The 25,033-nt window shown below is 45.5% G+C and overlaps 1 protein-coding gene across 1 annotated transcript; it reads left to right on the top strand.

Annotated features, from left to right (window-relative positions):
• The first annotated feature begins 22,784 nt into the window (after positions 1-22,784).
• On the top strand, positions 22,785-24,629 carry LOC131127802 (basic proline-rich protein-like). The gene is given in 5 exon segments (XM_058070045.1): positions 22,785-22,797; positions 22,846-23,028; positions 23,067-23,269; positions 23,272-23,379; positions 23,382-24,629. Coding segments are annotated over 5 exon segments (1,755 nt in total).
• The last annotated feature ends 404 nt before the right edge of the window (positions 24,630-25,033 follow it).

The following is a 25,033-nucleotide window of genomic DNA, read 5'->3' as shown; positions in this document are numbered from 1 at the left end:
GACCAAACATCTACACCCAAAAACGCAGCCTGGAGGCCATTTGTGCTACACGGCTGTTTACCGTTCTCAAAGTATTATTCTAATTAATAATTATCAATAAAAAAAATTTAAAATCAACAGTAATTTTACAAAATAAAGTACAATTTTTAAAAAAATAAATAATGAATTTTCAATTGTATTTTAATGAATTATTAATTATTATTAATTACGAGAAGAAAATCTTCATGAAAAAAGGTGAAACAGTTGGCAAATGTAAAAATGAAACAGACGTATTTTCACATGAATATAGTCAAAATAAAATAAAATAAAATAAAACAAAACACTATATTATATTATTTTACATTATTTTATATTATATTTTATTTTATTATATTTTATTGCTTATTACTTATTTTATTACTCTTTCACATATTATATTATATTATTTTAATATTATATTATATTATATTATATTATATATAATAATATTATAATATATTATAATATATTATTATTAAATAATTATTATTATATATAACATATATAATTATCTATTATACATGTTGGAAAAAAAGGCACAATTTCACAAGTACAAAAAATGGAAACAAATTTTAAGTAAATAATTAATTTTAAATTGTATTTTAATTAATTATTAATTATTATTAATTACAAGAAAAAAATCTACATGAAAAAAGTGAAAGAGTTGGCAAATGTAAAAATGAAACAGCCATATTTTTACATGAATATAGTCAAAATAATAAAATAAAATAAAATAAAATAAAATAAAATAAAATAAAATAAAATGAAATGAAATAAAATGAAATAAAATAAAATAAAATAAAATAAAATAAAATAAAATAAAATAAAATAAAATAAAATAAAATAAAATAAAATAAAATAAAATAAAATAAAACACAACACTATATTATATTATTTTACATTATTTTATATTTTATTGCTTATTACTTATTTTATTACTCTTTCACCTATTATATTATATTATATTATATATTATATTATATATATAATTATCTATTATATATGTTGAAAAAAGGAAAAAACAATTGTGTCCCAATACTTTTGCCCATATCGCGTATCCATGTAAGGACAGAAATATAATAAACAATAATTCAACTTAGGAAAGAATGACTTTATATTAGCATTGATGAGGCAACCGTGTACGTTTGCATACAATCGACCACAAATGGAACATGACACGTGTACATTGTGTTTATTTATGCTAATTAGCATAGCGCTGTGCACGCCGCACACACACACATAATTATCCCCACCACTTGCATACCGGTTCCATGATTAGGTGTCAGTTTACCCATAAAATTGTCTGCGGGCGGGGCGGGCGGGGGGTATGGAGCGTGGGGGGGGGGGGGGGGGGGGGGTTAAAAACACGATCAATCAACGGAAGTGGATCATTTAGAAATGTCAAACAAGCTGAACGTTGACACAGGAAGTCATTTGGACTCGGTAACATAACGGCGCTGGTTCGCTAGGCCAAATATGCTAAGGTCGTCTTAATTGCGACCGCCGCTTTAAAAGTGCTAAGGATGCGAGGTGGCGTCATGTTAGCATTAGCAACAGCAACGTTATGTAAACCTTGCTCCCCTGATAGCATTCACTCGGCACGGCCAGACTTCCTGGTTTGCCGCCAACCCGCCATGCTAACACAAAAGGTGTTCCCTGGTGAGACCTAATCGACCCCAGCGTGTCCGACCACGGGTTCTCCACCCGGCCGGGAACGCCGGGAACACCTCACCTGGGCGGTGTCCAAGAGAAATCTGCTTTTTTTTTTTTTTTTGGACATTCTTCCTCCATTTATCACAGCAAGCAGCAGCAAAACAAAGCAAACCATCACACTACCATCACCATATTTTACTGTTGTTGTACACTCCAAAAAGTTCAACCACAGTATTTTACCCAAAGGTCTTGGGGATCATCAAGACGTTTTCTGACACTGACCTGAACTCTTTGCATGTTGTGGGGTCTTTTGTGACCTCTCAGATGAGTCATAACAGGATGGAACAGGACGCACACCCTACAAAAAGTTCAACCACAGTATTTTACCTAAAGGTCTTAGCGATCATCAAGACGTTTTCTGGCACTAACCTGAACTCTTTGCATGTTGTGGGGTCTTTTGTGACCTCTCAGATGAGTCAAAATGAGTCAGACCAGATGGAATGGGACGCACACCTTACAAAAGTTCAACCACAGTATAAGGTCTTGGGGATCATCAAGACGTTTCCTGACACTAACCTGAACTCTTTGCATGTTGTGGGGTCTTTTGTGACCTCTCGGATGAGTCATAATGAGTCAGACTAGATGGAATGGGACGCAAACCCTACAAAATGTTCAACCACAGTATTTTACCCAAGGGTGTTAGCGATCATCAAGACGTTTTCTGACACTGACCTGAACTCTTTGCATGTTGTGGGGTCTTTTGTGACCTCTCAGATGAGTCCGAGCAGATGGAATGGGACGCACACCCTACAAAAGTTCAACCACAGTATTTTACCCAAGGGTCTTAGCGATCATCAAGACGTTTCCTGGCACTGACCTGAACTCTTGGCATGTTGTGGGGTCTTTTGTGACCTCTCAGATGAGTCAGACCAGATGGAATGGGATGCACACCCTAAAAAAGTTCAACCACAGTATTTTACCCAAGGGTCTTAGCGATCATCAAGACGTTTTCTGACACTGACCTGAACTCTTTGCATGTTGTGGGGTCTTTTGTGACCTCTCAGGTGAGTCTTAATGAGTCAGACCAGATGGAATGGGATGCACATCCTACAAAAGTTCAACCCCAGTATTTTACCCAAAGGTCTTAGCGATGATCAATATGTTTTCTGACACTGACCTGAACTCTTTGCATGTTGTGGGGTCTTTTGTGACCTCTCAGATGAGTCATAACAGGATGGAACAGGACGCACACCCTACAAAAAGTTCAACCACAGTATTTTACCCAAAGGTCTTGGGGATCATCAAGATGTTTCCTGACACTGACCTGAACTCTTTGCATTTTGTGGGGTCTTTTGTGACCTCTCAGATAGGTCAGACCAGATGGAATGGGACGCACACCCTACAAAAGTTCAACCACTGTATTTTACCCAAGAGTGTTAGCGATCATCAAGATGTTGTCTGACACTAACCTGAACTCTATTCATGTTGTGGGGTCTTGTGTGACCTCTCAGATGAGTCATAATGAGTCAGACCAGATGGAATGGGACGCACACCCTACAAAAAGTTCAACCCCAGTATTTTACCCAAGGGTCTTAGCAATCATCAAGACGTTTTCTGACACTAACCTGAAGTCTTTGCATGTTGTGGGGTCTTTTGTGACCTCTCAGATGAGTCAGACCAGATGGAATGGGACGCACACCCTACAAAAAGTTCAACCACAGTATTTTACCCAAGGGTGTTAGCAATCATCAAGATGTTTTCTGACACTGACCTGAACTCTTTGCATGTTGTGGGGTCTTTTGTGACCTCTCAGGTGAGTTGTAATGAGTCAGACCAGATGGAATGGGACGCACACCCTACAAAAGTTCAACCACAGTATTTTACCCAAAGATCTTAGCGATCATCAAGATGGTTTCCGACACTGACCTGAACTCTTTGCATGTAGTGGGGTCTTTTGTGACCTCTCAGATGAGTCATAACAGGATGGAACAGGACGCACACCCTACAAAAAGTTCAACCACAGTATTTTACCTAAAGGTCTTAGCGATCATCAAGACGTTTTCTGGCACTAACCTGAACTCTTTGCATGTTGTGGGGTCTTTTGTGACCTCTCAGATGAGTCAAAATGAGTCAGACCAGATGGAATGGGACGCACACCTTACAAAAGTTCAACCACAGTATAAGGTCTTGGGGATCATCAAGACGTTTCCTGACACTAACCTGAACTCTTTGCATGTTGTGGGGTCTTTTGTGACCTCTCGGATGAGTCATAATGAGTCAGACTAGATGGAATGGGACGCAAACCCTACAAAATGTTCAACCACAGTATTTTACCCAAGGGTGTTAGCGATCATCAAGACGTTTTCTGACACTGACCTGAACTCTTTGCATGTTGTGGGGTCTTTTGTGACCTCTCAGATGAGTCAGACCAGATGGAATGGGACGCACACCTTACAAAAGTTCAACCACAGTATTTTACCCAAGGGTCTTAGCGATCATCAAGACGTTTCCTGGCACTGACCTGAACTCTTGGCATGTTGTGGGGTCTTTTGTGACCTCTCAGATGAGTCAGACCAGATGGAATGGGACGCACACCCTAAAAAAGTTCAACCACAGTATTTTACCCAAAGGTCTTGGGGATCATCAAGACGTTTTCCGGCACTGACCTGAACTCTTTGCATGTTGTGGGGTCTTTTGTGACCACTCAGATGAGTCATAATGAGTCAGACTAGATGGAATGGGATGCACACCCGAAAAAAGTTCAACCACATTATTTTACCCAAAGGTCTTGGGGATCATCAAGATGTTTCCTGGCACTGACCTGAACTTTTTGCATGTTGCTGGGTCTTTTGTGACCTCTCAGATGAGTCAGACCAGATGGAATGGGACGCACACCCTACAAAAAGTTCAACCACAGTATTTTACCCAAGGTTCTTAGAGATCATCAAGACGTTTTCTGACACTGACCTGAACTCTTTGCATGTTGTGGGGTCTTTTGTGACCTCTCAGGTGAGTCATAATGAGTCAGACTAGATGGAATAGGACGCAAACCCTACAAAATGTTCAACCACAGTATTTTACCCAAGGGTGTTAGCGATCATCAAGACGTTTTCTGACACTGACCTGAACTCTTTGCATGTTGTGGGGTCTTTTGTGACCTCTCGGATGAGTCGTAATGAGTCAGACCAGATGGAATGGGACGCACACCCTACAAAAAGTTCAACCACAGTATTTTACCCAAAGGTCTTGGGGATCATCAAGATGTTTCCTGGCACTGACCTGAGCTCTTTGCATGTTGTGGGGTCTTTTGTGACCTCTCACATGAGTCAGACCAGATGGAATGGGACGCACCCCCTACAAAAAGTTCAACCACAGTATTTTACCCAAAGGTCTTGGGGATCATCAAGATGTTTCCTGGCACTGACCTGAACTCTTTGCATGTTGTGGGGTCTTTTGTGACCTCTCAGATGAGTCAGACCAGATGGAATGGGACGCACACCCTACAAAAGTTCAACCACAGTATTTTACCCAAAGGTCTTGGCGATTATCAAGATGTTTTCTGACACTGCCATGAACTCTTTGCATGTTGTGGGGTCTTTTGTGACCTCTCAGATAGGTCAGACCAGATGGAATGGGACGCACACCCTACAAAATTTCAACCACAGTATTTTACCCAAGGTTCTTAGCGATCATCAAGATGTTTTCCGACACTGACCTGAACTCTTTGCATGTTGTGGGGTCTTTTGTGACTTCTCAGATGAGTCATATGAGTAAATATCCAATACTCCATTTTCATTGTAAGTCGTAGACATGTCTCCTGCACTCAACCCCCCCCCCCCCCCCCCCCCCCCAAGGAGAGCCTCCTTGTGGTTGAGTTTGGATTTGATTTGACAAATGGAATCCATTAGAAGCTCCTAGCCTTCATGGAGATAAACTCCGGCGAGTGACATTATGAATCATGGGGGCATATTAGCCCCCCCACCCCCACCCACCACCCCAGCCAAATACTAATGATTAATGACGCAGGGGAGGGCGGTGGGGGGGGGGGGGGGGGTGCTTGTTCCAAAAATCACTTTGTGTGACATCATGCCAGGTCGTGTTTTAATAAAGAAGTGAATTTCAGAGTAGCTTCTCAAATTAGCGGGGGCCAGCAAGGGGGGGCTACCAATGAGAATCTCTTGGCTCAGCCCCCGATGATTTTTTTTTTTTTTTTTTTTTGGGATGGCAGAAGTCACAGGCGTTATGTTTTCAAGCCCCTGATCGCCACTCGAGATGAACAGGCCTGCACTTCACACATTTTACTTGCTTGGCCCGCTCCGAGTCCCAGGAACATGCTCCTTTGGACGCGGTCACGCCGGCAACAGATGGCGCCGCCATCCTGGGGCCTCGCGGTAGGGAGACGGACAGCTGAGCGCTTTGGTCGGAGAAGGAGACCCTTCACCGGCGACGACGCTACAAGACGCTGACGCTACGTCGCCGTGTCCCCCCCTCGGGCTTAATTAGCATCTCTTTTTTTTTTTTTAGCCTTAGCGCTTGGGCGACAAATGGCCAACACAATAACACAATAGCCACGTTTGCTAGCAGGCTGCATCACTTCAACTAGATAGGACAGCTCTCGTCTTGAGCGATATTGAGCTCTGTCCTCTCAAGTCTTCATGTTGTCTTTGTCTTGATTTTTCCACCTCTCATCTCAGCAGATTCATCAGTTGATGCTCAACGACTAGATAGGACAGCTCTCCTATCTAGACAGCTGTCTCATCCACGTAGGCTTCATCCATTCATGCTCAAAAGACTAGATAGGACAGCCCTCCTAACTAGACAGCTGTCCTAGCTAGTCAATGCTCAATGACAAGATAGGACAGCTCTCCAGATCGGAGGGCTGTCCTATCTAGTCTTTAAGCATTCAGATTAGTGAACATTTCACCTCTCATCCAAGTAGGCTTCATCCATTCATACTGAAATGACTAGATAGGACAGCCCTCCTATCTAGACAGCTGTCCTTGCTAGTCAATGCTCAAAGACTAGATAGGACATCCCTCCTATCTAGACAGCTGTCCTAGCTAGTCAATGCTCAAAGACTAGATAGGACAGCCCTCCTATCTAGACAGCTGTCCTAGCTAGTCAATGCTCAAAAACTAGATAGGACAGCCCTCCTATCTGTCCTATCTAGTGTTTGAGCATTCAGGCCGTCTTAGTGAACGTTTCACCTCTCATCCGCGTAGGCTTCATCCATTCATGCTCAAAAGACTAGATAGGACAGCCCTCCTATCTAGACAACTGTCCTATCTAGTCTTTGAGCTCAAAGACTAGATAGGACAGCCATCCTATCTAGACAGCTGTCCTAGCTAGTCAATGCTCAAAGCCTAGATAGGACAGCCGTCCTATCTAGACAGCTGTCCTAGCTAGTCAATCTAGACAACTGTCCTAGCTGGTCTTTGAGCATTCAGGTTGTCTAAGTGAACATTTCACCTCTCATCTGAGCAGACGTCATCCGTTAATGCTCAACGACTAGATAGGACAGCGCTCCTATCCAGACAGCTGTCCTAGCTAGTCAATGCTCAAAGACTAGATAGGACAGCCCTCCTATCTAGACAACTGTCCTATCTAGTCTTTGAGCTCAAAGACTAGATAGGACAGCCATCCTATCTAGACAACTGTCCAATCTAGTCTTTGAGCTCAAAGACTAGATAGGACAGCCCTCCTATCTAGACAGTTGTCCTATCTAGTCTTTGAGCATTCAGGTTGTCTTAGTGAACATCCATTCATGCTCAAAAGACTAGATAGGACAGCCCTGCAATCTAGACAGCTGTCCTATCTAGTCAATGCTCAAAGACTAGATAGGACAGCCCTCCTATCTAGACAGCTGTCCTATCTAGTCTAGACGTCATCAGTTAATGCTCAATTACTAGATACGAGGTTTTTGGAGCGGGTTTTGTAGGCGTCCCATTGGGTCTCTTTTTACCTGTTTGTATATCTTTAGAACTCTAGTTTGTTTACAACTGTAACCATTGTTTACAATACAGGCGTATTGTTTACAATGTGTTATCTCCTTAAAGGTCATCCATGCATTAAAGTCGCTGTTCTCTTATTGTAGTCCGGCTCAGAAGAAAAAAAAATGAATGTGATCGGCGTCAAATAATGTCGTTAAAATGTGTTAATATCTCAGTGTAATGAGGCATCAACAGGAAGTAGTTTATCGGCGCTAAGCAGATGGATGTAGGCCCTGATTAAAACCAATTAAGTCTCCCCCAGATCTAAATAACTTTTCTGTCATGAATGCACATATTTTACACCTCATTAGAGGCACGGTGATTGGAGGTGGGTGGAATGGGGTGGGGGGGGGGGGGTTGTGTGTGTGTGTACGGGGAAAGGGGGGGGGGGGTGTTTGCATGTTAGCTTGACAATATGCGCGGCGTTGAGAAGCAGAACGAGGAGAGAAAGTATCTCCAAACACTTGAGGCCACATCTGTGCTGCTCAGAAGGTGACGCATGACTAATTCATTTGGTGCATCACAATAACTCCCGGTACCCCAACCATCCGCCCCCAACCATCCGCCCCCAACCATCCGCCCCCAACCGCGTTGAAATGTGCATGGTGGGGTGAAACAGGCAAGATGTTGGCTAATTTTATTTCTAATATCTGTCTGGATGGACAGATGGATTGATGGATGGACAAATGGATGGACGAATGGATGGATGGATGGACAGACGGACGGATAGACGGATGGATAGACGGATTGAAGGATGGACGTATGGACGAACGGACGGATGGATGGACGGACGAATGGACGGATGGATGGATGGACGGATGGGCAGATGGATGGACGAACGGACAGATGGACGAATGGATGGATGGACAGATGGATTGATGGATGGACGAATGGATGGATGGACAGATGGATTGATGGATAGACGAATGGATGGACGGATGGATGGATGGATGAATGGGTGGATGGATGGATGGATGGATGGATGGGTGGATGGATGGATGGATGGGTGGATGGGTGGATGGATGGATGGATGGATGGATGGGTGGATGGATGGACGGACGGACGGATAGATGGATGGATAGACAGATGGATAGATGGATTGAAGGATGGGCGGATGGACAGATGGATTGATGGATGGACAAATGGATGGACGAATGGATGGACGGATGGATGGATGGATGGATGGATGGATGGATGAATGGATGGATGGATGGATGGACGGATGGGCAGATGGATGGACGAACGAACGGACGGATGGATGGATAGATGGATGGATGGACGAATGGACGGATGGACAGATGGATGGATGGATGGGTGGATGGATGGACGGACGGATAGACGGATGGATAGACGGATGGATAGACAGATGGATAGACGGATTGAAGGATGGGCGGATGGACGAACGGATGGACGAACGGATGGATGAATGGATGGACGAATGGATGGACGGATGGATGGATGGACAGATGGATTGATGGATGGACAAATGGATGGACGAATGGATGGATGAATGGATGGATGGATGGACGGATGGGCAGATGGATGGACGAACGGACGGATGGATGGATAGATGGACGGATGGACAGATGGATGGATGGGTGGGTGGACGGATAGACGGATGGATAGACGGATGGATAGACGGATGGATAGACGGATGGATAGACGGATTGAGTCTATTGAGTGCTGCTCAGAAGGTGACGCATGACTAATTCATTTGGTGCATCACAATAACTCCCGGTACCCCAACCATCCGCCCCCAACCATCCGCCCCCAACCGCGTTGAAATGTGCATCGTGGGGTGAAACGGGCAAGATGTTGGCTAATTTTATTTCTAATCTCCGCATTTTGCCGCCGAGCATGTCGTCGGGGGCATCTTGTGAAATTTCCTCGCCTCTTTCATGGAAACATATTGGGGGCGGAATTCGCCAGCTGTCGCCCTCCTCGCCCGTCTGCTGCCATTATCCTCAGGCCCCACCCCCGCCTTATGGCCGGCCAGCCTGCCAGCAGCTCAGCCCGTCCAAAAACTCAAAAGGTGGCTCTTTTAAATTCAGGCTGTCGTCACACACGTCCTCAACCTCCGTCCAATACCGCCCCCCCCCACCCCAGCCCTGCAACCTTCAGAAGCACGCCATCCGTGTTTGTGGCTCGTCGTGGTGCCTGTCACGTGACCGTATGCCCCCACCCCCCCCCAAACCCAGCCTGACTGTCACCACCAACATTCCCAAGGGTCGTTTGAGTGGAAAATGAATGAAAAGTATGACGAGCATCCGTGTTCACTTTGCTAGCAATTGACATGGGCTCCGCCCACATGGTCAAGTCAAGTCCAAGTCAGGTCAAGTCCAAGCCAATTTAAGTCCAAGTCAATGTCCAAGTCCAAGTCAATTCAAGTCCAAGCCAATTTAAGTCCAAGTCAATTCAAGTCCAAGTCCAAGTCAATGTCCAAGTCAATTCAAGTCCAAGTCCAAGCCAATTTAAGTCCAAGTCAATGTCCAAGTCCAAGTCAATTCAAGTCCACGCCAATTCAAGTCCAAGTCAAGTTAATGTCCAAGTCCAAGTCAATTCAAGTCCAAGCCAATTTAAGTCCAAGTCAGGTCAATACCCAAGTCCAAGTCAATTCAAGTCCAAGTCAGGTCAGGTCAGGTCAGGTCCAAGCCAATTTAAGTCCAAGTCAAATCAATGTCCAAGTCCAAGCCAAGTCAGGTCAAGTCCAAGTCAATTCAATGTCCAAGTCCAAGTCCAAGTCAATTCAAGTCCAAGCCAATTCAAGTCCAAGTCAAGTCAATGTCCAAGTCCAAGTCAATTCAAGTCCAAGCAATTTAAGTCCAAGTCAGGTCAATGTCCAAGTCAATTCAAGCCAAGTCCAAGTCAGGTCAAGTCCAAGCCAATTTAAGTCCAAGTCAAGTTAATGTCCAAGTCCAAGTCAATTCAAGTCCAAGCCAATTTAAGTCCAAGTCAAGTCAATGTCCAAGTCCAAGTCAATTCAAGTCAAGTCCAAGTCAGGTCAGGTCAGGTCAGGTCAGGTCAGGTCAAGTCCAAGCCAATTTAAGTCCAAGTCAAATCAATGTCCAAATTCAAGTAAATTCAAGTCAAGTCAGGTCAAGTCAATGTCCAAGTCAATGTCCAAGTCAATGTCCAAGTCAATTCAAGTCAATTTAATTCAAGTCCAAGTCAAGTCCAATTCAAGTCCAAGTCAATTCCAAGTCAATGTCCAAGTCAAGTCCAAGTCAATTCAATTCAATTCAATTCAAGTCAATTCAAGTCAAGTCAATTCAATTCAATTCAATTCAAGTCAATTTAATTCAAATCAAGTCCAAGCCAATTCAAGTCCAAGTCAAGTTAATGTCCAAGTCCAAGTCAATTCAAGTCCAAGCCAATTTAAGTCCAAGTCAAGTCAATGTCCAAGTCCAAGTCAATTCAAGTCAAGTCCAAGTCAGGTCAGGTCAGGTCAGGTCAAGTCCAAGCCAATTTAAGTCCAAGTCAAATCAATGTCCAAATTCAAGTAAATTCAAGTCAAGTCAGGTCAAGTCAATGTCCAAGTCAATGTCCAAGTCAATTCAAGTCAATTTAATTCAAGTCCAAGTCAAGTCCAATTCAAGTCCAAGTCAAGTCCAAGTCAATGTCCAAGTCAAGTCCAAGTCAATTCAATTCAATTCAATTCAAGTCAATTCAAGTCAATTCAAGTCAATTTAATTCAAGTCAAGTCCAAGCCAGGTCAAGTCCAAGTCAAGTTAAGTCCAAGTCAAGTCTATTGATATATAGCCCTTCATCACAAAAGAGCCTCAAAGGGCTTAACAAGCAGGCAACAGTAGATACAGTAGATGATAGACCATAGACCACATCCCTGATCTGAACCCCCATCCGGGAAAAGAAAAACTCAAAACCCATTAGGGAAAAAGAAACCTTGCGGAAGGACTGCAGATGTTGGAATCCCTCTTCTAGGATGACCAGACTGCAATGGATGTGGGGAGGCTAACATGGGACCAGTCCAGGTCTAAGATGTCAAAACAGGCCGGGAGTGTTTTTAATATTTTTAACTAAACGCTAAAGTGTAGAAATGAGTCTTAAGTCTGGACTTAAGGGAGGCAGGGAGTCCTACTCCAGTCCTCCAGTCCTCCAGTCCTCCAGTCCTCCAGTCCTCCAGTCCTCCAGTCCTCCAGTCCTCCTCCAGCCGGTCCAGCGGATCATGAGGCTGACTAACTTCCTCTGCCCTCGGGCTCTGCGTCATATGCTGCTTTAGGCTCTGGGGAGCACATGAAGGGGCCTGGGGTGGGGTGAGGGGGGGCGGGGGTCCCCTGTTGTTCTCTAATGGAATCCATCCTCCTCTTCCTCGGAGATCCGTGACACGCCTCCGCACGCTTGTCACTATCGGACGTGGTCTGGAAATCCGAAAAGCGCTGTCACTGGGGTACGGGCAGAGTGCCGTTTGACTGACGGGACAAGTCGTCGTGGAGACAGGCGTCAGGCAGGGTCCCCCGGGGTGGGGGGGGGGCCTTGACGAGACTCCTTTTAGAGTCCCCGGGAAAGAGATTTCAGACCATTCCGAGGATCCCGCCCCCTCCTTCCCGTTATTGCGACATCTCCTGACTTTGGGTTATCTACAGTTTATTTCCACAGTGATTGGAGTCATTCGGTATTCCTGAAAACGTACTTGGAATGGTTCTGCTCCGAGGTTGTCCCGGATGACAATTTTCTCCAGGGGAGGGGCCAGCCATCCTATCTATTGGTCTCTACCCATAGCGCTGGGTCCCTGCTGAGGGTGGATGAATGGACGGATGGATGGACGGATGGACGGATGGATGGATGGATGGATGGATGGACGGATAGACGGATGGATAGACGGATGGATAGATGGATTGAAGGATGGACGGATGGACGAACGAACGGATGAATGGATGGGCAGATGGATGGACGAACGGACGGATGGACGAATGGATGGATGGACAGATGGATTGATGGATGGACGAATGGATGGACGGATGGATGGATGGATGGATGGACGGATGGGCAGATGGATGGACGAACGGATGGATGGATGGATGGATGGATGGATGGATGGACAGATGGATGGATGGATGGATGGGTGGATGGACGGACGGATGGATAGATGGATGGATAGACAGATGGATAGATGGATTGAAGGATGGACGGATGGACAAACGAACGGATGGATGGATGGATGGACGGACGAATAGACGGATGGATGGATGGATGGATGGACGGATGGGCGGATGGGCAGATGGATGGACGGATGGACAGATGGACAGATGGATTGATGGATGGACAAACGGATGGACGAATGGATGGATGGATAGACGGATGGATGGATGGATGGATGGACGAACGGACGGATGGACAAATGGATGGATGGATGGATGGATGGATGGATGGACAAACGGACGGATGGACGGATGGATGGACGGATTGATGGATGGATGGACGGATGGACGGATGGATGGACAGCCGAATGGATGGACAGATGAATGGATGGATGGACAGACGGATGGATGATGGATGGATGATGGATGGACGGCCGGATGGATGGATGATGGATGGACGGCCGGATGGATGGATGATGGATGGACGGCCGGATGAATAGATAGATGGATGGACAGATGGATGGACCGATGATGGATCGACAGCCGGATGATGGATGGACAGATGGATGGATGGACAGATGGATGGATGGACGGATGATGGATGGACGGCCGGATGGATAGACAGACGGATGGACAGATGGATGGATGACAGACAGATGGACGGATGGATGGACAGTTGATCCATAAGGCGTTTTAGATATGACTTGCATCTTTTAGTGCAGAGCCAACTCTTCCCTGACTTCCATCAAGTCCAACAAAGTCCAGAGGACACAGGAAGTTTCCTGTCCGTGTCAGTCAGTCCTGTTTATGTGTTGACTTCCTGTTTTGTTTGCGCTAATTCAGCCTAACGAAAGCGCTCATTAGTCCTAATAAAGGCCGCCACTTTGTTCCGGGCGGAGGCTGACCTTTCTCCTTGGACCGGCCGTCCGATTCTTCACCCTTTCATGCTTCCGTTAATTGGGAATAATTTCAGCTTTTTCTTCTGCTTCCGTCGCCCGTTAAATTCAGCAAGGAGCAAAATGGCAAATGTCACCGTGCGCATCATCATCATCATCATCATCATCATCCACGACCGCCACCTGACTTTCGGACGGGGCATCACTCCAGGAGGCCGCCCGCCTCATTAACGGTAGGGGGGGGGGGCGTCTCCCTTGAAAGCCGGGCGTCGGCTCGGAAGGCCGTGGAGAACCAGGATTATGTGGACAGGCAGTTCCCGTCATTAGCCTGAACATTAGCATGAACGTCCGTTGTACCGCTAATGAACAACAATTTGCGACAAAAACAAAAAAGCGTCCAAAGATTAGAAGACGACAAGACAAGCTAGCACACCTCAAACGCCGTGACATTTGGCCCAAAGGTCAAGAGAAATCCCCAGACTTAATCCACGGAAACCTGCGCCTCTGCCCTCTTGGATGATGACTGTTAGCATGCAACGCTAACTCTTAGCTCTTGTTTTGCACAACCACCCATTCACCCAACGTAAACATTGCACGCCCTCACTCAGTACTTGGACACTAAAACCACCCGGACAACCAGAGTAGAGACCAGGAGGATCCACCTGCTGTGACCCAGTAAGGTGCGCTGTATTCAGGCACGTGCTCCGAGCATTCAGCATGGATGTATCAGTGTCAATAGCTACAAAAAGACAAGCTGTTGTTGACAGAAGTAGCATTGGTTGCTATCTATGGGCTCCGAGAATCAATGCACACACGAAATCCTGGTACTCTGCATACTCACAGTATATATATATATATATATATATGTATAAAACCACAAATAGAAGTGTATAGAAGGTAATAGAAGTGTAAAGGTGACTATAGGGGTGCTATTTCATGTCTAGAGGACTCTAATAATACAAAAATACAATTTAGAAGTTAATAAACAAGTGTAATATGTGTTAGAGTATGTCTTATTCTCACTTACAATGTCCACAATATTAGGAAATAGAAATGTAAAGGTGACTATAGGGGTGCTACTTCATGTCTGGAGGACTCTAATAATGCTCAAAATCATTTAGAAGTTAATTAACAAGTGTAATATGTGTGAGAGTATGTCTTATTATATCTACTATATTGGGTAATAGAAGTGTAAAGGTGACTATAGGGGTGCTATTTCATGTCTGGAGGACTCTAATAATGTTCTACTCATGTTAAAAAAGTGTATTTAGAAGGTGGTAAACAGGTGTTCTATGTACTATATGTCATATTTTCTCTTATTATATCTACTATATTGGGTAATAGGAGTGTAAATGTGACTATAGGGGTGTTATTTCATGTCTAGAGGACTCTAATAATACTAAAAATCATTGAGAAGTTCATAACCAAGTGTAATATGCGTTAGAGTATGTCTTATTCTCTCGTACCATGTCCACTATAGTATGAAATAGGAGTGTAAAGGTGACTATAGGGGTGCTATTTCATGTCTAGAGGACTCTAATAATGTTCTACTAATGTTAAAAAGTGTATTTAGAAGGTGGTAAACAGGTTTTCTATGTACTATATGTCATATTTTCTCTTATTATATCTACTATGTTGGGTAATAGAAGTGTAAAAGTGACTATAGGGGTGTTATTTCATGTCTAGAGGACTCTAATAATACAAAAATATAATTTAGAAGTTAATAAACAAGTGTAATATGTGTTAGAGTATGTCTTATTCTCTCTTACCATGTCCACTCTAGTAGGAAATAGGAGTGTAAAGGTGACTATAGGGGTGCTATTTCATGTCTAGAGGACTCTAATAATGTTCTACTAATGTTAAAAAGTGTATTTAGAAGGTGGTAAACAGGTTTTCTATGTACCATATGTCATATTTTCTCTTATTATATCTACTATATTGGGTAATAGGAATGTAAAGGTGACTATAGGGGTGCTATTTCATGTCTAGAGGACTCTAATAATGTTCTACTAATGTTAAAAATTTAGAAGGTGGTAAACAGGTTTTCTATGTACTATATGTCATATTTTCTCTTATTATATCTACTATATTGGGTAATAGAAGTGTAAAGGTGACTATAGGGGTGTTATTTCATGTCTGGAGGGCTCTAATAATGTTACAAATCACTTAGAAGATCATAAACAAGTGTAATATGTGTTAGAGTACATCTTATTCTCTTGTACCATGTCCACTATAGTATGAAATAGGAGTGTAAAGGTGACTATAGGGGTGTTATTTCATGTCTACAGGGCTCTAATAATGTTCGACTAATGTTAAAAAATGTTTTCTATGTACTATATACAGGTTTTATATGTACTATATATCATATTTTCTCGTATTATGTCTACTATATTGGGTAATAGAAGTGTAAAGGTGACTATAGGGGTGTTATTTCATGTCTAGAGGACTCTAATAATGGTAAAAATCATTTAGAAGTTAATAAACAAGTGTAATATGTGTTAGAGTATATAAAACCACATTGTTGTGTCCCATTACATGCATTGTTAGCTTCCTTGGAGCATGCACAGGAAACGGAAATACGTGCGCGCTCGACATAAAAACAGCGGCATGCATCGAACCGCGGTGATGCTGTACCGTTACACTCCGCCCGCCCAAAGGTATTGCGCACGTTGGTGAAGTGGTGCATCATTGCCTCTTGCTCACCTATTAAATAAACAATAATAAACAACAAGAACCGCAGAGACTTAGCAGAGCCAATTAGCTCATGTCGTTATCTTGTATTCCCTCCCCCGGAATTGGGGGGGGGGGGGTCTTGTTAAGGCGGGCCTCGGATCGCGGTCTTCCATGTCGGCGACTCGGGAGTAAAGACGGACGACGTTGACGGGCCATTTTGGAAATGTGATATTCACCCATCATGTGCTCAAAGAACTGATTACCGTTTTTATGGGGGGGGGGGTATGGAAGGGGGCGGGGGCGCCTCCGTGAATCGGAAAAATATAAATCAGGAGTTCAACGTAGCGGATTGGATCCCAGCAGGCGGCGAGTAAACAGCCCATTAGGATTTTCCCAGCATGCCTGAACGCTTCACCAAGCCGACTTTCTGCTTGACTTCTATAAATATGCAGCACTAAATATGTTGCGTTATACATACGCCGCTTTTCCTCGGGCGCAGCGAGGCGCGGCGGAGTGGGGGGGCGGGGGGGGGGGCGAAAGAACGTGTCTGTCAGCATGCTTAATAAGTGCGGCGTGACAGCGTGTGTTCGTGACGGCGTTGTCGGGTGTCTCCTCGGCGCCTCGTCTCCTTTTGAGATGATTCAGCGCAGCAATCGCAGGCCACTTAGGCGCACCCCGGCGTCGCCTTTCATGCGCATCAGCACCGCCGCTGGAGTTGGAGTGTTGCGGGAAAGGGGGGGGGGGTGCTTCAGTCTCGGCAGCAGCTGGACCGCAACAGATGCAATTTAAGCAAAGCGTACGATAGAAGTGCATTCAAGGCCCCGCTTGGTCTCGTCGAGCGTGCGCCCGCCCCCCGCCGCCCCCACTCAACCGGGGTACAGGAAGCAGCTGAGCCAGTCGCACCGCACTCACTGCACTCCCGACTCCACTCGGCCTGGCGTCCGCCGGCTCGGGGGCTGACATTTCCAGAGGTGCTAAGTCACTCGGCATCTCGTTACGCCCGCTGACAAGTCGCCCCGCATCAGGAGACGGCCGCTCGGGCCCCGAGGGGAGGGGCGGCGGTGCTTCCGAGCGGCGAGTTACTGATCTTCCCAGCTGGAGGTGGCGAGATCTCAAGGTGTTTACAGAAGATCGTCAGAGGTGTCAATCACGCTTGCGGCCCGGCACGCTATATAAGCCCTGGTGCCGGTCAGGTGCGAGGCGGCGGGGGCGGCGGCGGGGGGCGGCGGCGGCGGGGGGACGTTTGACGGAGGGGAAGGGCATCGGCGTGACAGCTCTGCGGTGTCAGCGGTCAGATTGCCCAAAACCAAACTTCATGGCTGATTTTCTTGGGTGCCGAGTGACACAAGTCGCCCCCCCCCCCCCCCGCCCCCTACCCCCGGGGGTCAGAATGGAAGCTTGATTTCGCTTGTCATGTCGCCGACGCTCCGTGAAGGAGTTGGCCGTCACGCGCTCATTCGGCCTGTCAGACGCCGACATGTTGCAGGCTGCCCAGAAAAGGTCACTTGACTGCTGAACTGACGATTCGCTGCTGCGGTCGAGGAGACGCGGTTACTGCCACCGACTGCGTCCTGTTTGGTTGCCTTCAGGGACACGCCGCTGAAGACTTCAGCTCCTCCGTCCATGATCACCACAATTATATCTTATCCTCTCTTAGCATGTCCACTATAGTAGGAAATAGGAGTGTAAAGGTGACTATAGGGGTGCTATTTCATGTCTAGAGGACTCTAATAATACAAAAATATAATTTAGAAGTTAATAAACAAGTGTAATATATGTTAGAGTATGTCTTATTCTCTCTTACCATGACTACTGTAGTAGGAAATAGGAGTGTAAAGGTGACTATAGGGGTGCTATTTCATATCTGGAGGGCTCTAGTAATGCTAAAAATCATTCAGAGAGTCATAAACAAGTGTAATATGTGTTAGAGTATGTCTTATTCTCTCTTACCATGACTACTATAGTAGGAAATAGGAGTGTAAAGGTGACTATAGGGGTGTTATATCATGTCTAGAGGTCTCTAATAATGTTCTACTAATGTTTTAGAAGGTGGTAAACAGGTGTTCTATGTACTATATGTCATATTTTCTTCTCTTTTACAATGTCCACAATATTAGCAAATGGGAGTGTAAAGGTGACTATAGGGGTGCTATTTCATGCCTAGAGGACTCTAATAATCTTCTACTAATGTTAAAAAGTGTATTTAGAAGGTGGTAAACAGGTTTTCTATGTACTATATATGATATTTTCTCTCATTATATCTACTATATTTGGTAATAGGAGTGTAAAGGTGACTATAGGGGTGCTATTTCATGTCTAAAGGACTCTAATAATACTAAATATCATTTAAAAGTTAATAAACAAGTGTAATATGTGTTAGAGTATGTCTTATTCTCTCTTACCATGTCCACTATAGTAGGAAATAGGAGTGTAAAGGTGACTATAGGGGTGTTATTTCATGTCTAGAGGACTCTAATAATGTTCTACTAATGTTAAAAAGTGTATTTAGAAGGTGGTAAACAGGTTTTCTATGTACTATATGTCATATTTTCTTTTATTATATGTACTATATTGGGTAATAGGAGTGTAAAGGTGACTATAGGGGTGCTATTTCATGTCTAGAGGACTCTAATAATACTAAAAATCATTTAGAAGTTCATAAACAAGTGTAATATGTGTTAGAGTATGTCTTATTCTCTCTTACCATGTCCACTATAGTAGGAAATAGGAGTGTGAAGGTGACTATAGGGGTGCTATTTCATGTCTAGAGGACTCTAATAATGCTAAAAATCATTTAGAAGGGTGATATGTGTTAGAATATGTGTTAGAGTATGTCTTATTCTCTCTTACCATGACTACTATAGTAGGAAATAGGAGTGTAAAGGTGACTATAGGGGTGTTATTTCATGTCTAGAGGACTCTAATCATGTTCTACTAATGTTAAAAAGTGTATTTAGAAGGTGGTAAACAGGTTTTCTATGTACTATATGTCCTATTTTCTCTTATTATATGAACTATATTGGGTAATAGGAGTGTAAAGGTGACTATAGGGGTGTTATTTCATGTCTAGAGGACTCTAATAATACTAAAGAGTTCACAGAAAGACTTCTTCAACATAATGACATCCTCTGGAGGGGGTCCCAAACCCCCCCCAAATTTTGGTTATTTAGGGAGCAAACTAGCTGGAACTAGATAGCCACGCCCTCTGCTGGTGACCGGCGTCGTGCCGCCACCGTTTTCTCTCCCGTGGGAATCCGCATGTGAACACATTAGAAAAGAAGTTTTTCGGAGAGAGCAAAGTACGACAACAGCTGTAATTTGACGGCTCCATCAGGAATTCCTTTGAAGTCAGTCAGACGACGCGGGGCGGCCGAGTCCCGCCTTTCCATTATGCATGTGCCGCCATTAGCCGCTGACGAGCGCGGCCTGTCAAGGTGGCGTCTCCCATCGTGCATTAATCACCCCGTGCCATTCATCAGAGGTGACTTTGAAATTTTTAAACACTTTTTAAATCAACCGCACTCATTTTGGAGAGGCGGTAATTATTCACGTTGAAGTTTATACGGCGCGTTAGCTCGGCCTTCCGACAACGACACGTTCCACAAAGACTCCATTTGGAAGTTCATAACCAAGTGGAATTTCTGTTATACAGTATGTCCACTATAGTAGGAAATAGGAGTGTAAATGTGACTATAGGGGTGCTATTTCATGTCTGGAGGACTCTAATAATACTAAAAATAATTTAGTAGTTAATAAACAAGTGTAATATGTGTTAGAGTATGTCTTATTCTCTCTTACCATGTCTACTAAAATGGGAAATAGGAGTGTAAAGGTGACTATAGGGGTGCTATTTCATGTCTAGAGGACTCTAATAATGCTAAAAAATCATTTAGAAATTAATAAACAGGTGCAATATGCGTTAGAGTATGTCTTATTCTCTCTTCCCATGTCTACTATAGTAGGAAATAGAAGTGTAAAGGTGACTATAGGGGTGCTATTTCATGTCTAGAGGACTCTAATAATGTTCTACTAATGTTAAAAAGTGTATTTAGAAGGTGGTAAACAGGTTTTCTATGTACTATATGTCATATTTTCTCTTACCATGTCCACAATATTAGGAAATAGGAGTGTAAAGGTTACTATAGGGGTGTTATATCATGTCTAGAGGTCTCTAATAATGCTAAAAATCATTTAGAGGGTCATAAACAAGTGTAATATGTGTTAGAGTATGTCTTATTCTCTCTTACCATGTCTACTATAATAGGAAATAGGAGTGTTAAGGTGACTATAGGGGTGCTATTTCATGTCTAGATGACTCTAATAATATTCTACTAATGTTAAAAAGTGTATTTAGAAGGTGGTAAACAGGTTTTCTATGTACTATATGTCATATTTTCTCTTATTATATCTACTATATTGGGTAATAGAAGTGTAAAGGTGACTATAGGGGTGTTATTTCATGTCTACAGGGCTCTAATAATGCTAGAGATCATTTAGAGGGTCATAAACAAGTGTAATACGTGTTAGAGTATGTCTTATTTTCTCTTACCATGTCTAGTATAGTAGGAAATAGGAGCGTAAATGTGACTATAGGGGTGCTATTTCATGTCTAGAGGACTCTAATAATGTTCTACTAATGTTAAAAAGTGTATTTAGAAGGTGGTAAACAGGTTTTCTATGTACTATATGTCATATTTTCTCTTATTATATCTACTATATTGGGTAATAGAAGTGTAAAGGTGACTATAGGGGTGCTATTTCATGTCTACAGGGCTCTAATAATGCTAGAAATCATTTAGAGGGTCATAAACAAGTGTAATATGTGTTAGAGTATGTCTTATTCTCTCTTTCCATGTCTACTATAGTAGGAAATAGGAGTGTAAAGGTGACTATAGGGTTGCTATTTCATGTCTAGAGGACTCTAATAATGTTCTACTAATGTTTTAGAAGGTGGTAAACAGGTGTTCTATGTACTATATGTCATATTTTCTCTTACTATGTCCACAATATTAGGAAATAGGAGTGTAAATGTGACTATAGGGGTGCTATTTCATGTCTAGAGGACTCTAATAATGTTCTACTAATGTTAAAAAGTGTATTTAGAAGGTGGTAAACAGGTTTCCTATGTACTATATGTCATATTTTCTCTTATTATATCTACTTTGTTGGGTAATAGAAGTGTAAAGGTGACTATAGGGGTGTTATTTCATGTCTAGAGGGCTCTAATAATGCTACAAAATCATTTAGAGGGTCATAAGCAAGTGTAATACGTGTTAGAGTATGTCTTATTTTCTCTTACCATGTCTAGTATAGTAGGAAATAGGAGCGTAAATGTGACTATAGGGGTGCTATTTCATGTCTAGAGGACTCTAATAATGTTCTACTAATGTTAAAAAGTGTATTTAGAAGGTGGTAAACAGGTTTTCTATGTACTATATGTCATATTTTCTCTTATTATATCTACTATATTGGGTAATAGAAGTGTAAAGGTGACTATAGGGGTGCTATTTCATGTCTACAGGGCTCTAATAATGCTAGAAATCATTTAGAGGGTCATAAACAAGTGTAATATGTGTTAGAGTATGTCTTATTCTCTCTTACCATGTCTACTATAGTAGGAAATAGGAGTGTAAAGGTGACTATAGGGGTGCTATTTCATGTCTAGAGGGCTCTAATAATGTTGTACTAATGTTAAAAAGTGTATTTAGAAGGTGGTAAACAGGTTTTCCATGTACTATATGTCTTATTTTCTCTTACCATGTCTACTATAGTAGGAAATAGGAGTGTAAAGGTGACTATAGGGGTGTTATTTCATGTCTAGAGGACTCTAATAATAAAGTTTATACGGCGTGTTCGTTCGGCCTTCCTCTAAACGACGTTCCACAAAGACTCCCAATGGAAACACGGATCGCAGGCCACAGGAAGACAAACGGAATTTCATTTCTCGATATCTCCTTAGGTTTTATTCCGTCAACTTACGTATCCCGATAAGAGCAGCGGTCCATTCAGACGACTCGGGAGCGCCGATAAGAAGCCTCATTGTCAAATTAATCTTTTGGAAAAAGAGGAATATTTTCCCGTCGGCTCTAATTGTGACATGTTCCACAAGGCTGATAGCCGGCTGGCGGCGCCGACGGCTAATTGAGACGCGGCGGACGAGGAGGATGAAAGGAAAGAAAAAGGATGAAAAAGTGAGAGAGCTTCAAATAAAAGCACGGCTGAGCAGCTGCAGGAAAAATAAAAAAGATGAAAGAATTTGTGGTTTAATGTCAACTATGAAGAATAAAGCCAATGAATACATTTGCAAATACTTTTGTGTTTTATTACAGCGTTTATGTTCCTCAATATAATCCTATTCAATACATTTGTCCGCCATAACAAGTAAAGCAAGAAAAAACACTACTGACTAATCGGGGGTCGGGGGGGGGGGGGGGGGGTCTCCATAAACGCACCTCTTAATGTACCTCAAATGTACGTCACATGGCAGTCATGTGACATTTCGGGCCCTCTTGTGTTTAGCAGACGACTTTTGTCTGATCTTGCGGGCACCGCCACCCCCGGGGCCCCCTCTACCACCGCCACCCCCGGGACCCCCTCTACCATCGCCACCCCCGGCACCCCCTCTACCACCGCCACCCCTGGCACCCCCGGCACCCCCTCTACCACCGCCACCCCCGGCACCCCCTCTACCACCGCCACCCCTGGCACCCCCGGCCCCCCTCTACTATTGCCACCCCCGACACCCCCTCTACCACCGCCACCCCTGGCACCTCCGGCACCCCCTCTACCGCCGCCACCCCTGGCACCCCCTCTACCATCGCCACCCCCGGCACCCCCTCTACCACCGCCACCCCTGGCACCCCCGGCACCCCCTCTACCACCGCCACCCCCGGCACCCCCTCTACCACCGCCACCCCTGGCACCCCCGGCCCCCCTCTACTATTGCCACCCCCGACACCCCCTCTACCACCGCCACCCCTGGCACCTCCGGCACCCCCTCTACCGCCGCCACCCCTGGCACCCCCTCTACCACCGCCACCCCTGGCACCCCCGGCCCCCCTCTACCACCGCCACCCCCGGCACCCCCTCTACCACCGCCACCCCTGGCACCCCCTCTACCATCGCCACCCCCGGCACCCCCTCTACCACCGGCACCCCCTCTACCACTGCCGACACCCCCTCTACCATCGTCACCCCCGACACCCCCTCTACCACCACCACCCCTGGCACCCCCTCTACCATCGTCACCCCCGGCACCCCCTCTACCATCGCCACCCCCGGCACCCCCTCTACCATCGCCACCCCCGGCACCCCCTCTAACACTGCCACCACCGGCACTCTCTCTATCACCCCCGGCACCCCCTCTACCACCACCCCCGACACCCCCTCTACCACCACCACCCCCAGCACCCCCTCTACCCCCGGCACCCTCTCTACCACCATCACCCTCGGCACCCCCTCTACCTCTGCCACCACCCCCTCTAGTACTGCCACCACCGGCACCCCCTCTACCACCACCACCACCACCCCCGGCACCCCCTCTACCACCGGCACCCCCTCTACCACTGCCGACACCCCCTCTACCATCGTCACCCCCGACACCCCCTCTACCACCACCACCCCTGGCACCCCCTCTACCATCGTCACCCCCGGCACCCCCTCTACCATCGCCACCCCCGGCACCCCCTCTACCATCGCCACCCCCGGCACCCCCTCTAACACTGCCACCACCGGCACTCTCTCTATCACCCCCGGCACCCCCTCTACCACCACCCCCGACACCCCCTCTACCACCACCACCCCCAGCACCCCCTCTACCCCCGGCACCCTCTCTACCACCATCACCCTCGGCACCCCCTCTACCTCTGCCACCACCCCCTCTAGTACTGCCACCACCGGCACCCCCTCTACCACCACCACCACCACCCCCGGCACCCCCTCTACCACCGCCACCACCGACACCCCCTCTATCACCATCACCCCCGGCACCCCCTCTACCTCTGCCACCACCCCCTCTACTACTGCCACCACCGGCACCCCCTCTGCCACCACCACCATCAACCCAGGCAGCCCCTCTACCACCGCCACCACCGGCAACCCCTCTACCATCATCACCCCCGACACCCCCTCTACCACTGCCACCACCGGCACTCCCTCTACCACCCCCGGCACCTCCTCTACCACCACTCCCGGCACCCCCTCTACCACTGCCAGCACTCCCTCTACCACCACCACCCCCGCCACCCCCTCTACTGGTGTGCTGGCGCCCGCTCACAGTGGCTGAGTTTGGGAAGAGGAAGTAGGGAACAGCTGGGCCCCATCACTTCTCATTGCGGGCCTGGGAGAGATGTGTCTGACAGAGTGATGCACGCCGCCCGTCCCGGCTAATGACTGCGCCGTTCTCCATCATTATGGGCATCATTAGGAAATTAGGGGGACAGAAGGTATTTACTGTAAAGCTGCCACCTCCCAAGGAGAGATAAATAGGAAGTGATAAATGCGTGCGCGTCAGGCCGCCTGTCTATTAACCTTCCCATCTCCCAGCGCCAGCATATGCGCGTCTAACAATCATTAATATTGGCTAATTGGGACGGCTTTGACTTAGCAAAACAAGTCTTGAAGGGCTCTTTGCACGCGCCGCCGCCTTCGTCGTTTAGACCGGGGGTGGGCAAATATTTTCACTCCTGCGTTGCATTGAGTTAACAAA

The sequence above is a fragment of the Doryrhamphus excisus genome, chromosome 4, assembly GCF_030265055.1.
Source record: "Doryrhamphus excisus isolate RoL2022-K1 chromosome 4, RoL_Dexc_1.0, whole genome shotgun sequence".
Lineage (NCBI taxonomy): Eukaryota > Metazoa > Chordata > Actinopteri > Syngnathiformes > Syngnathidae > Doryrhamphus > Doryrhamphus excisus.
The sequence above is the reverse complement of the archived record's forward strand: the minus strand, read 5'-3'. Positions and strand labels throughout refer to the sequence as shown.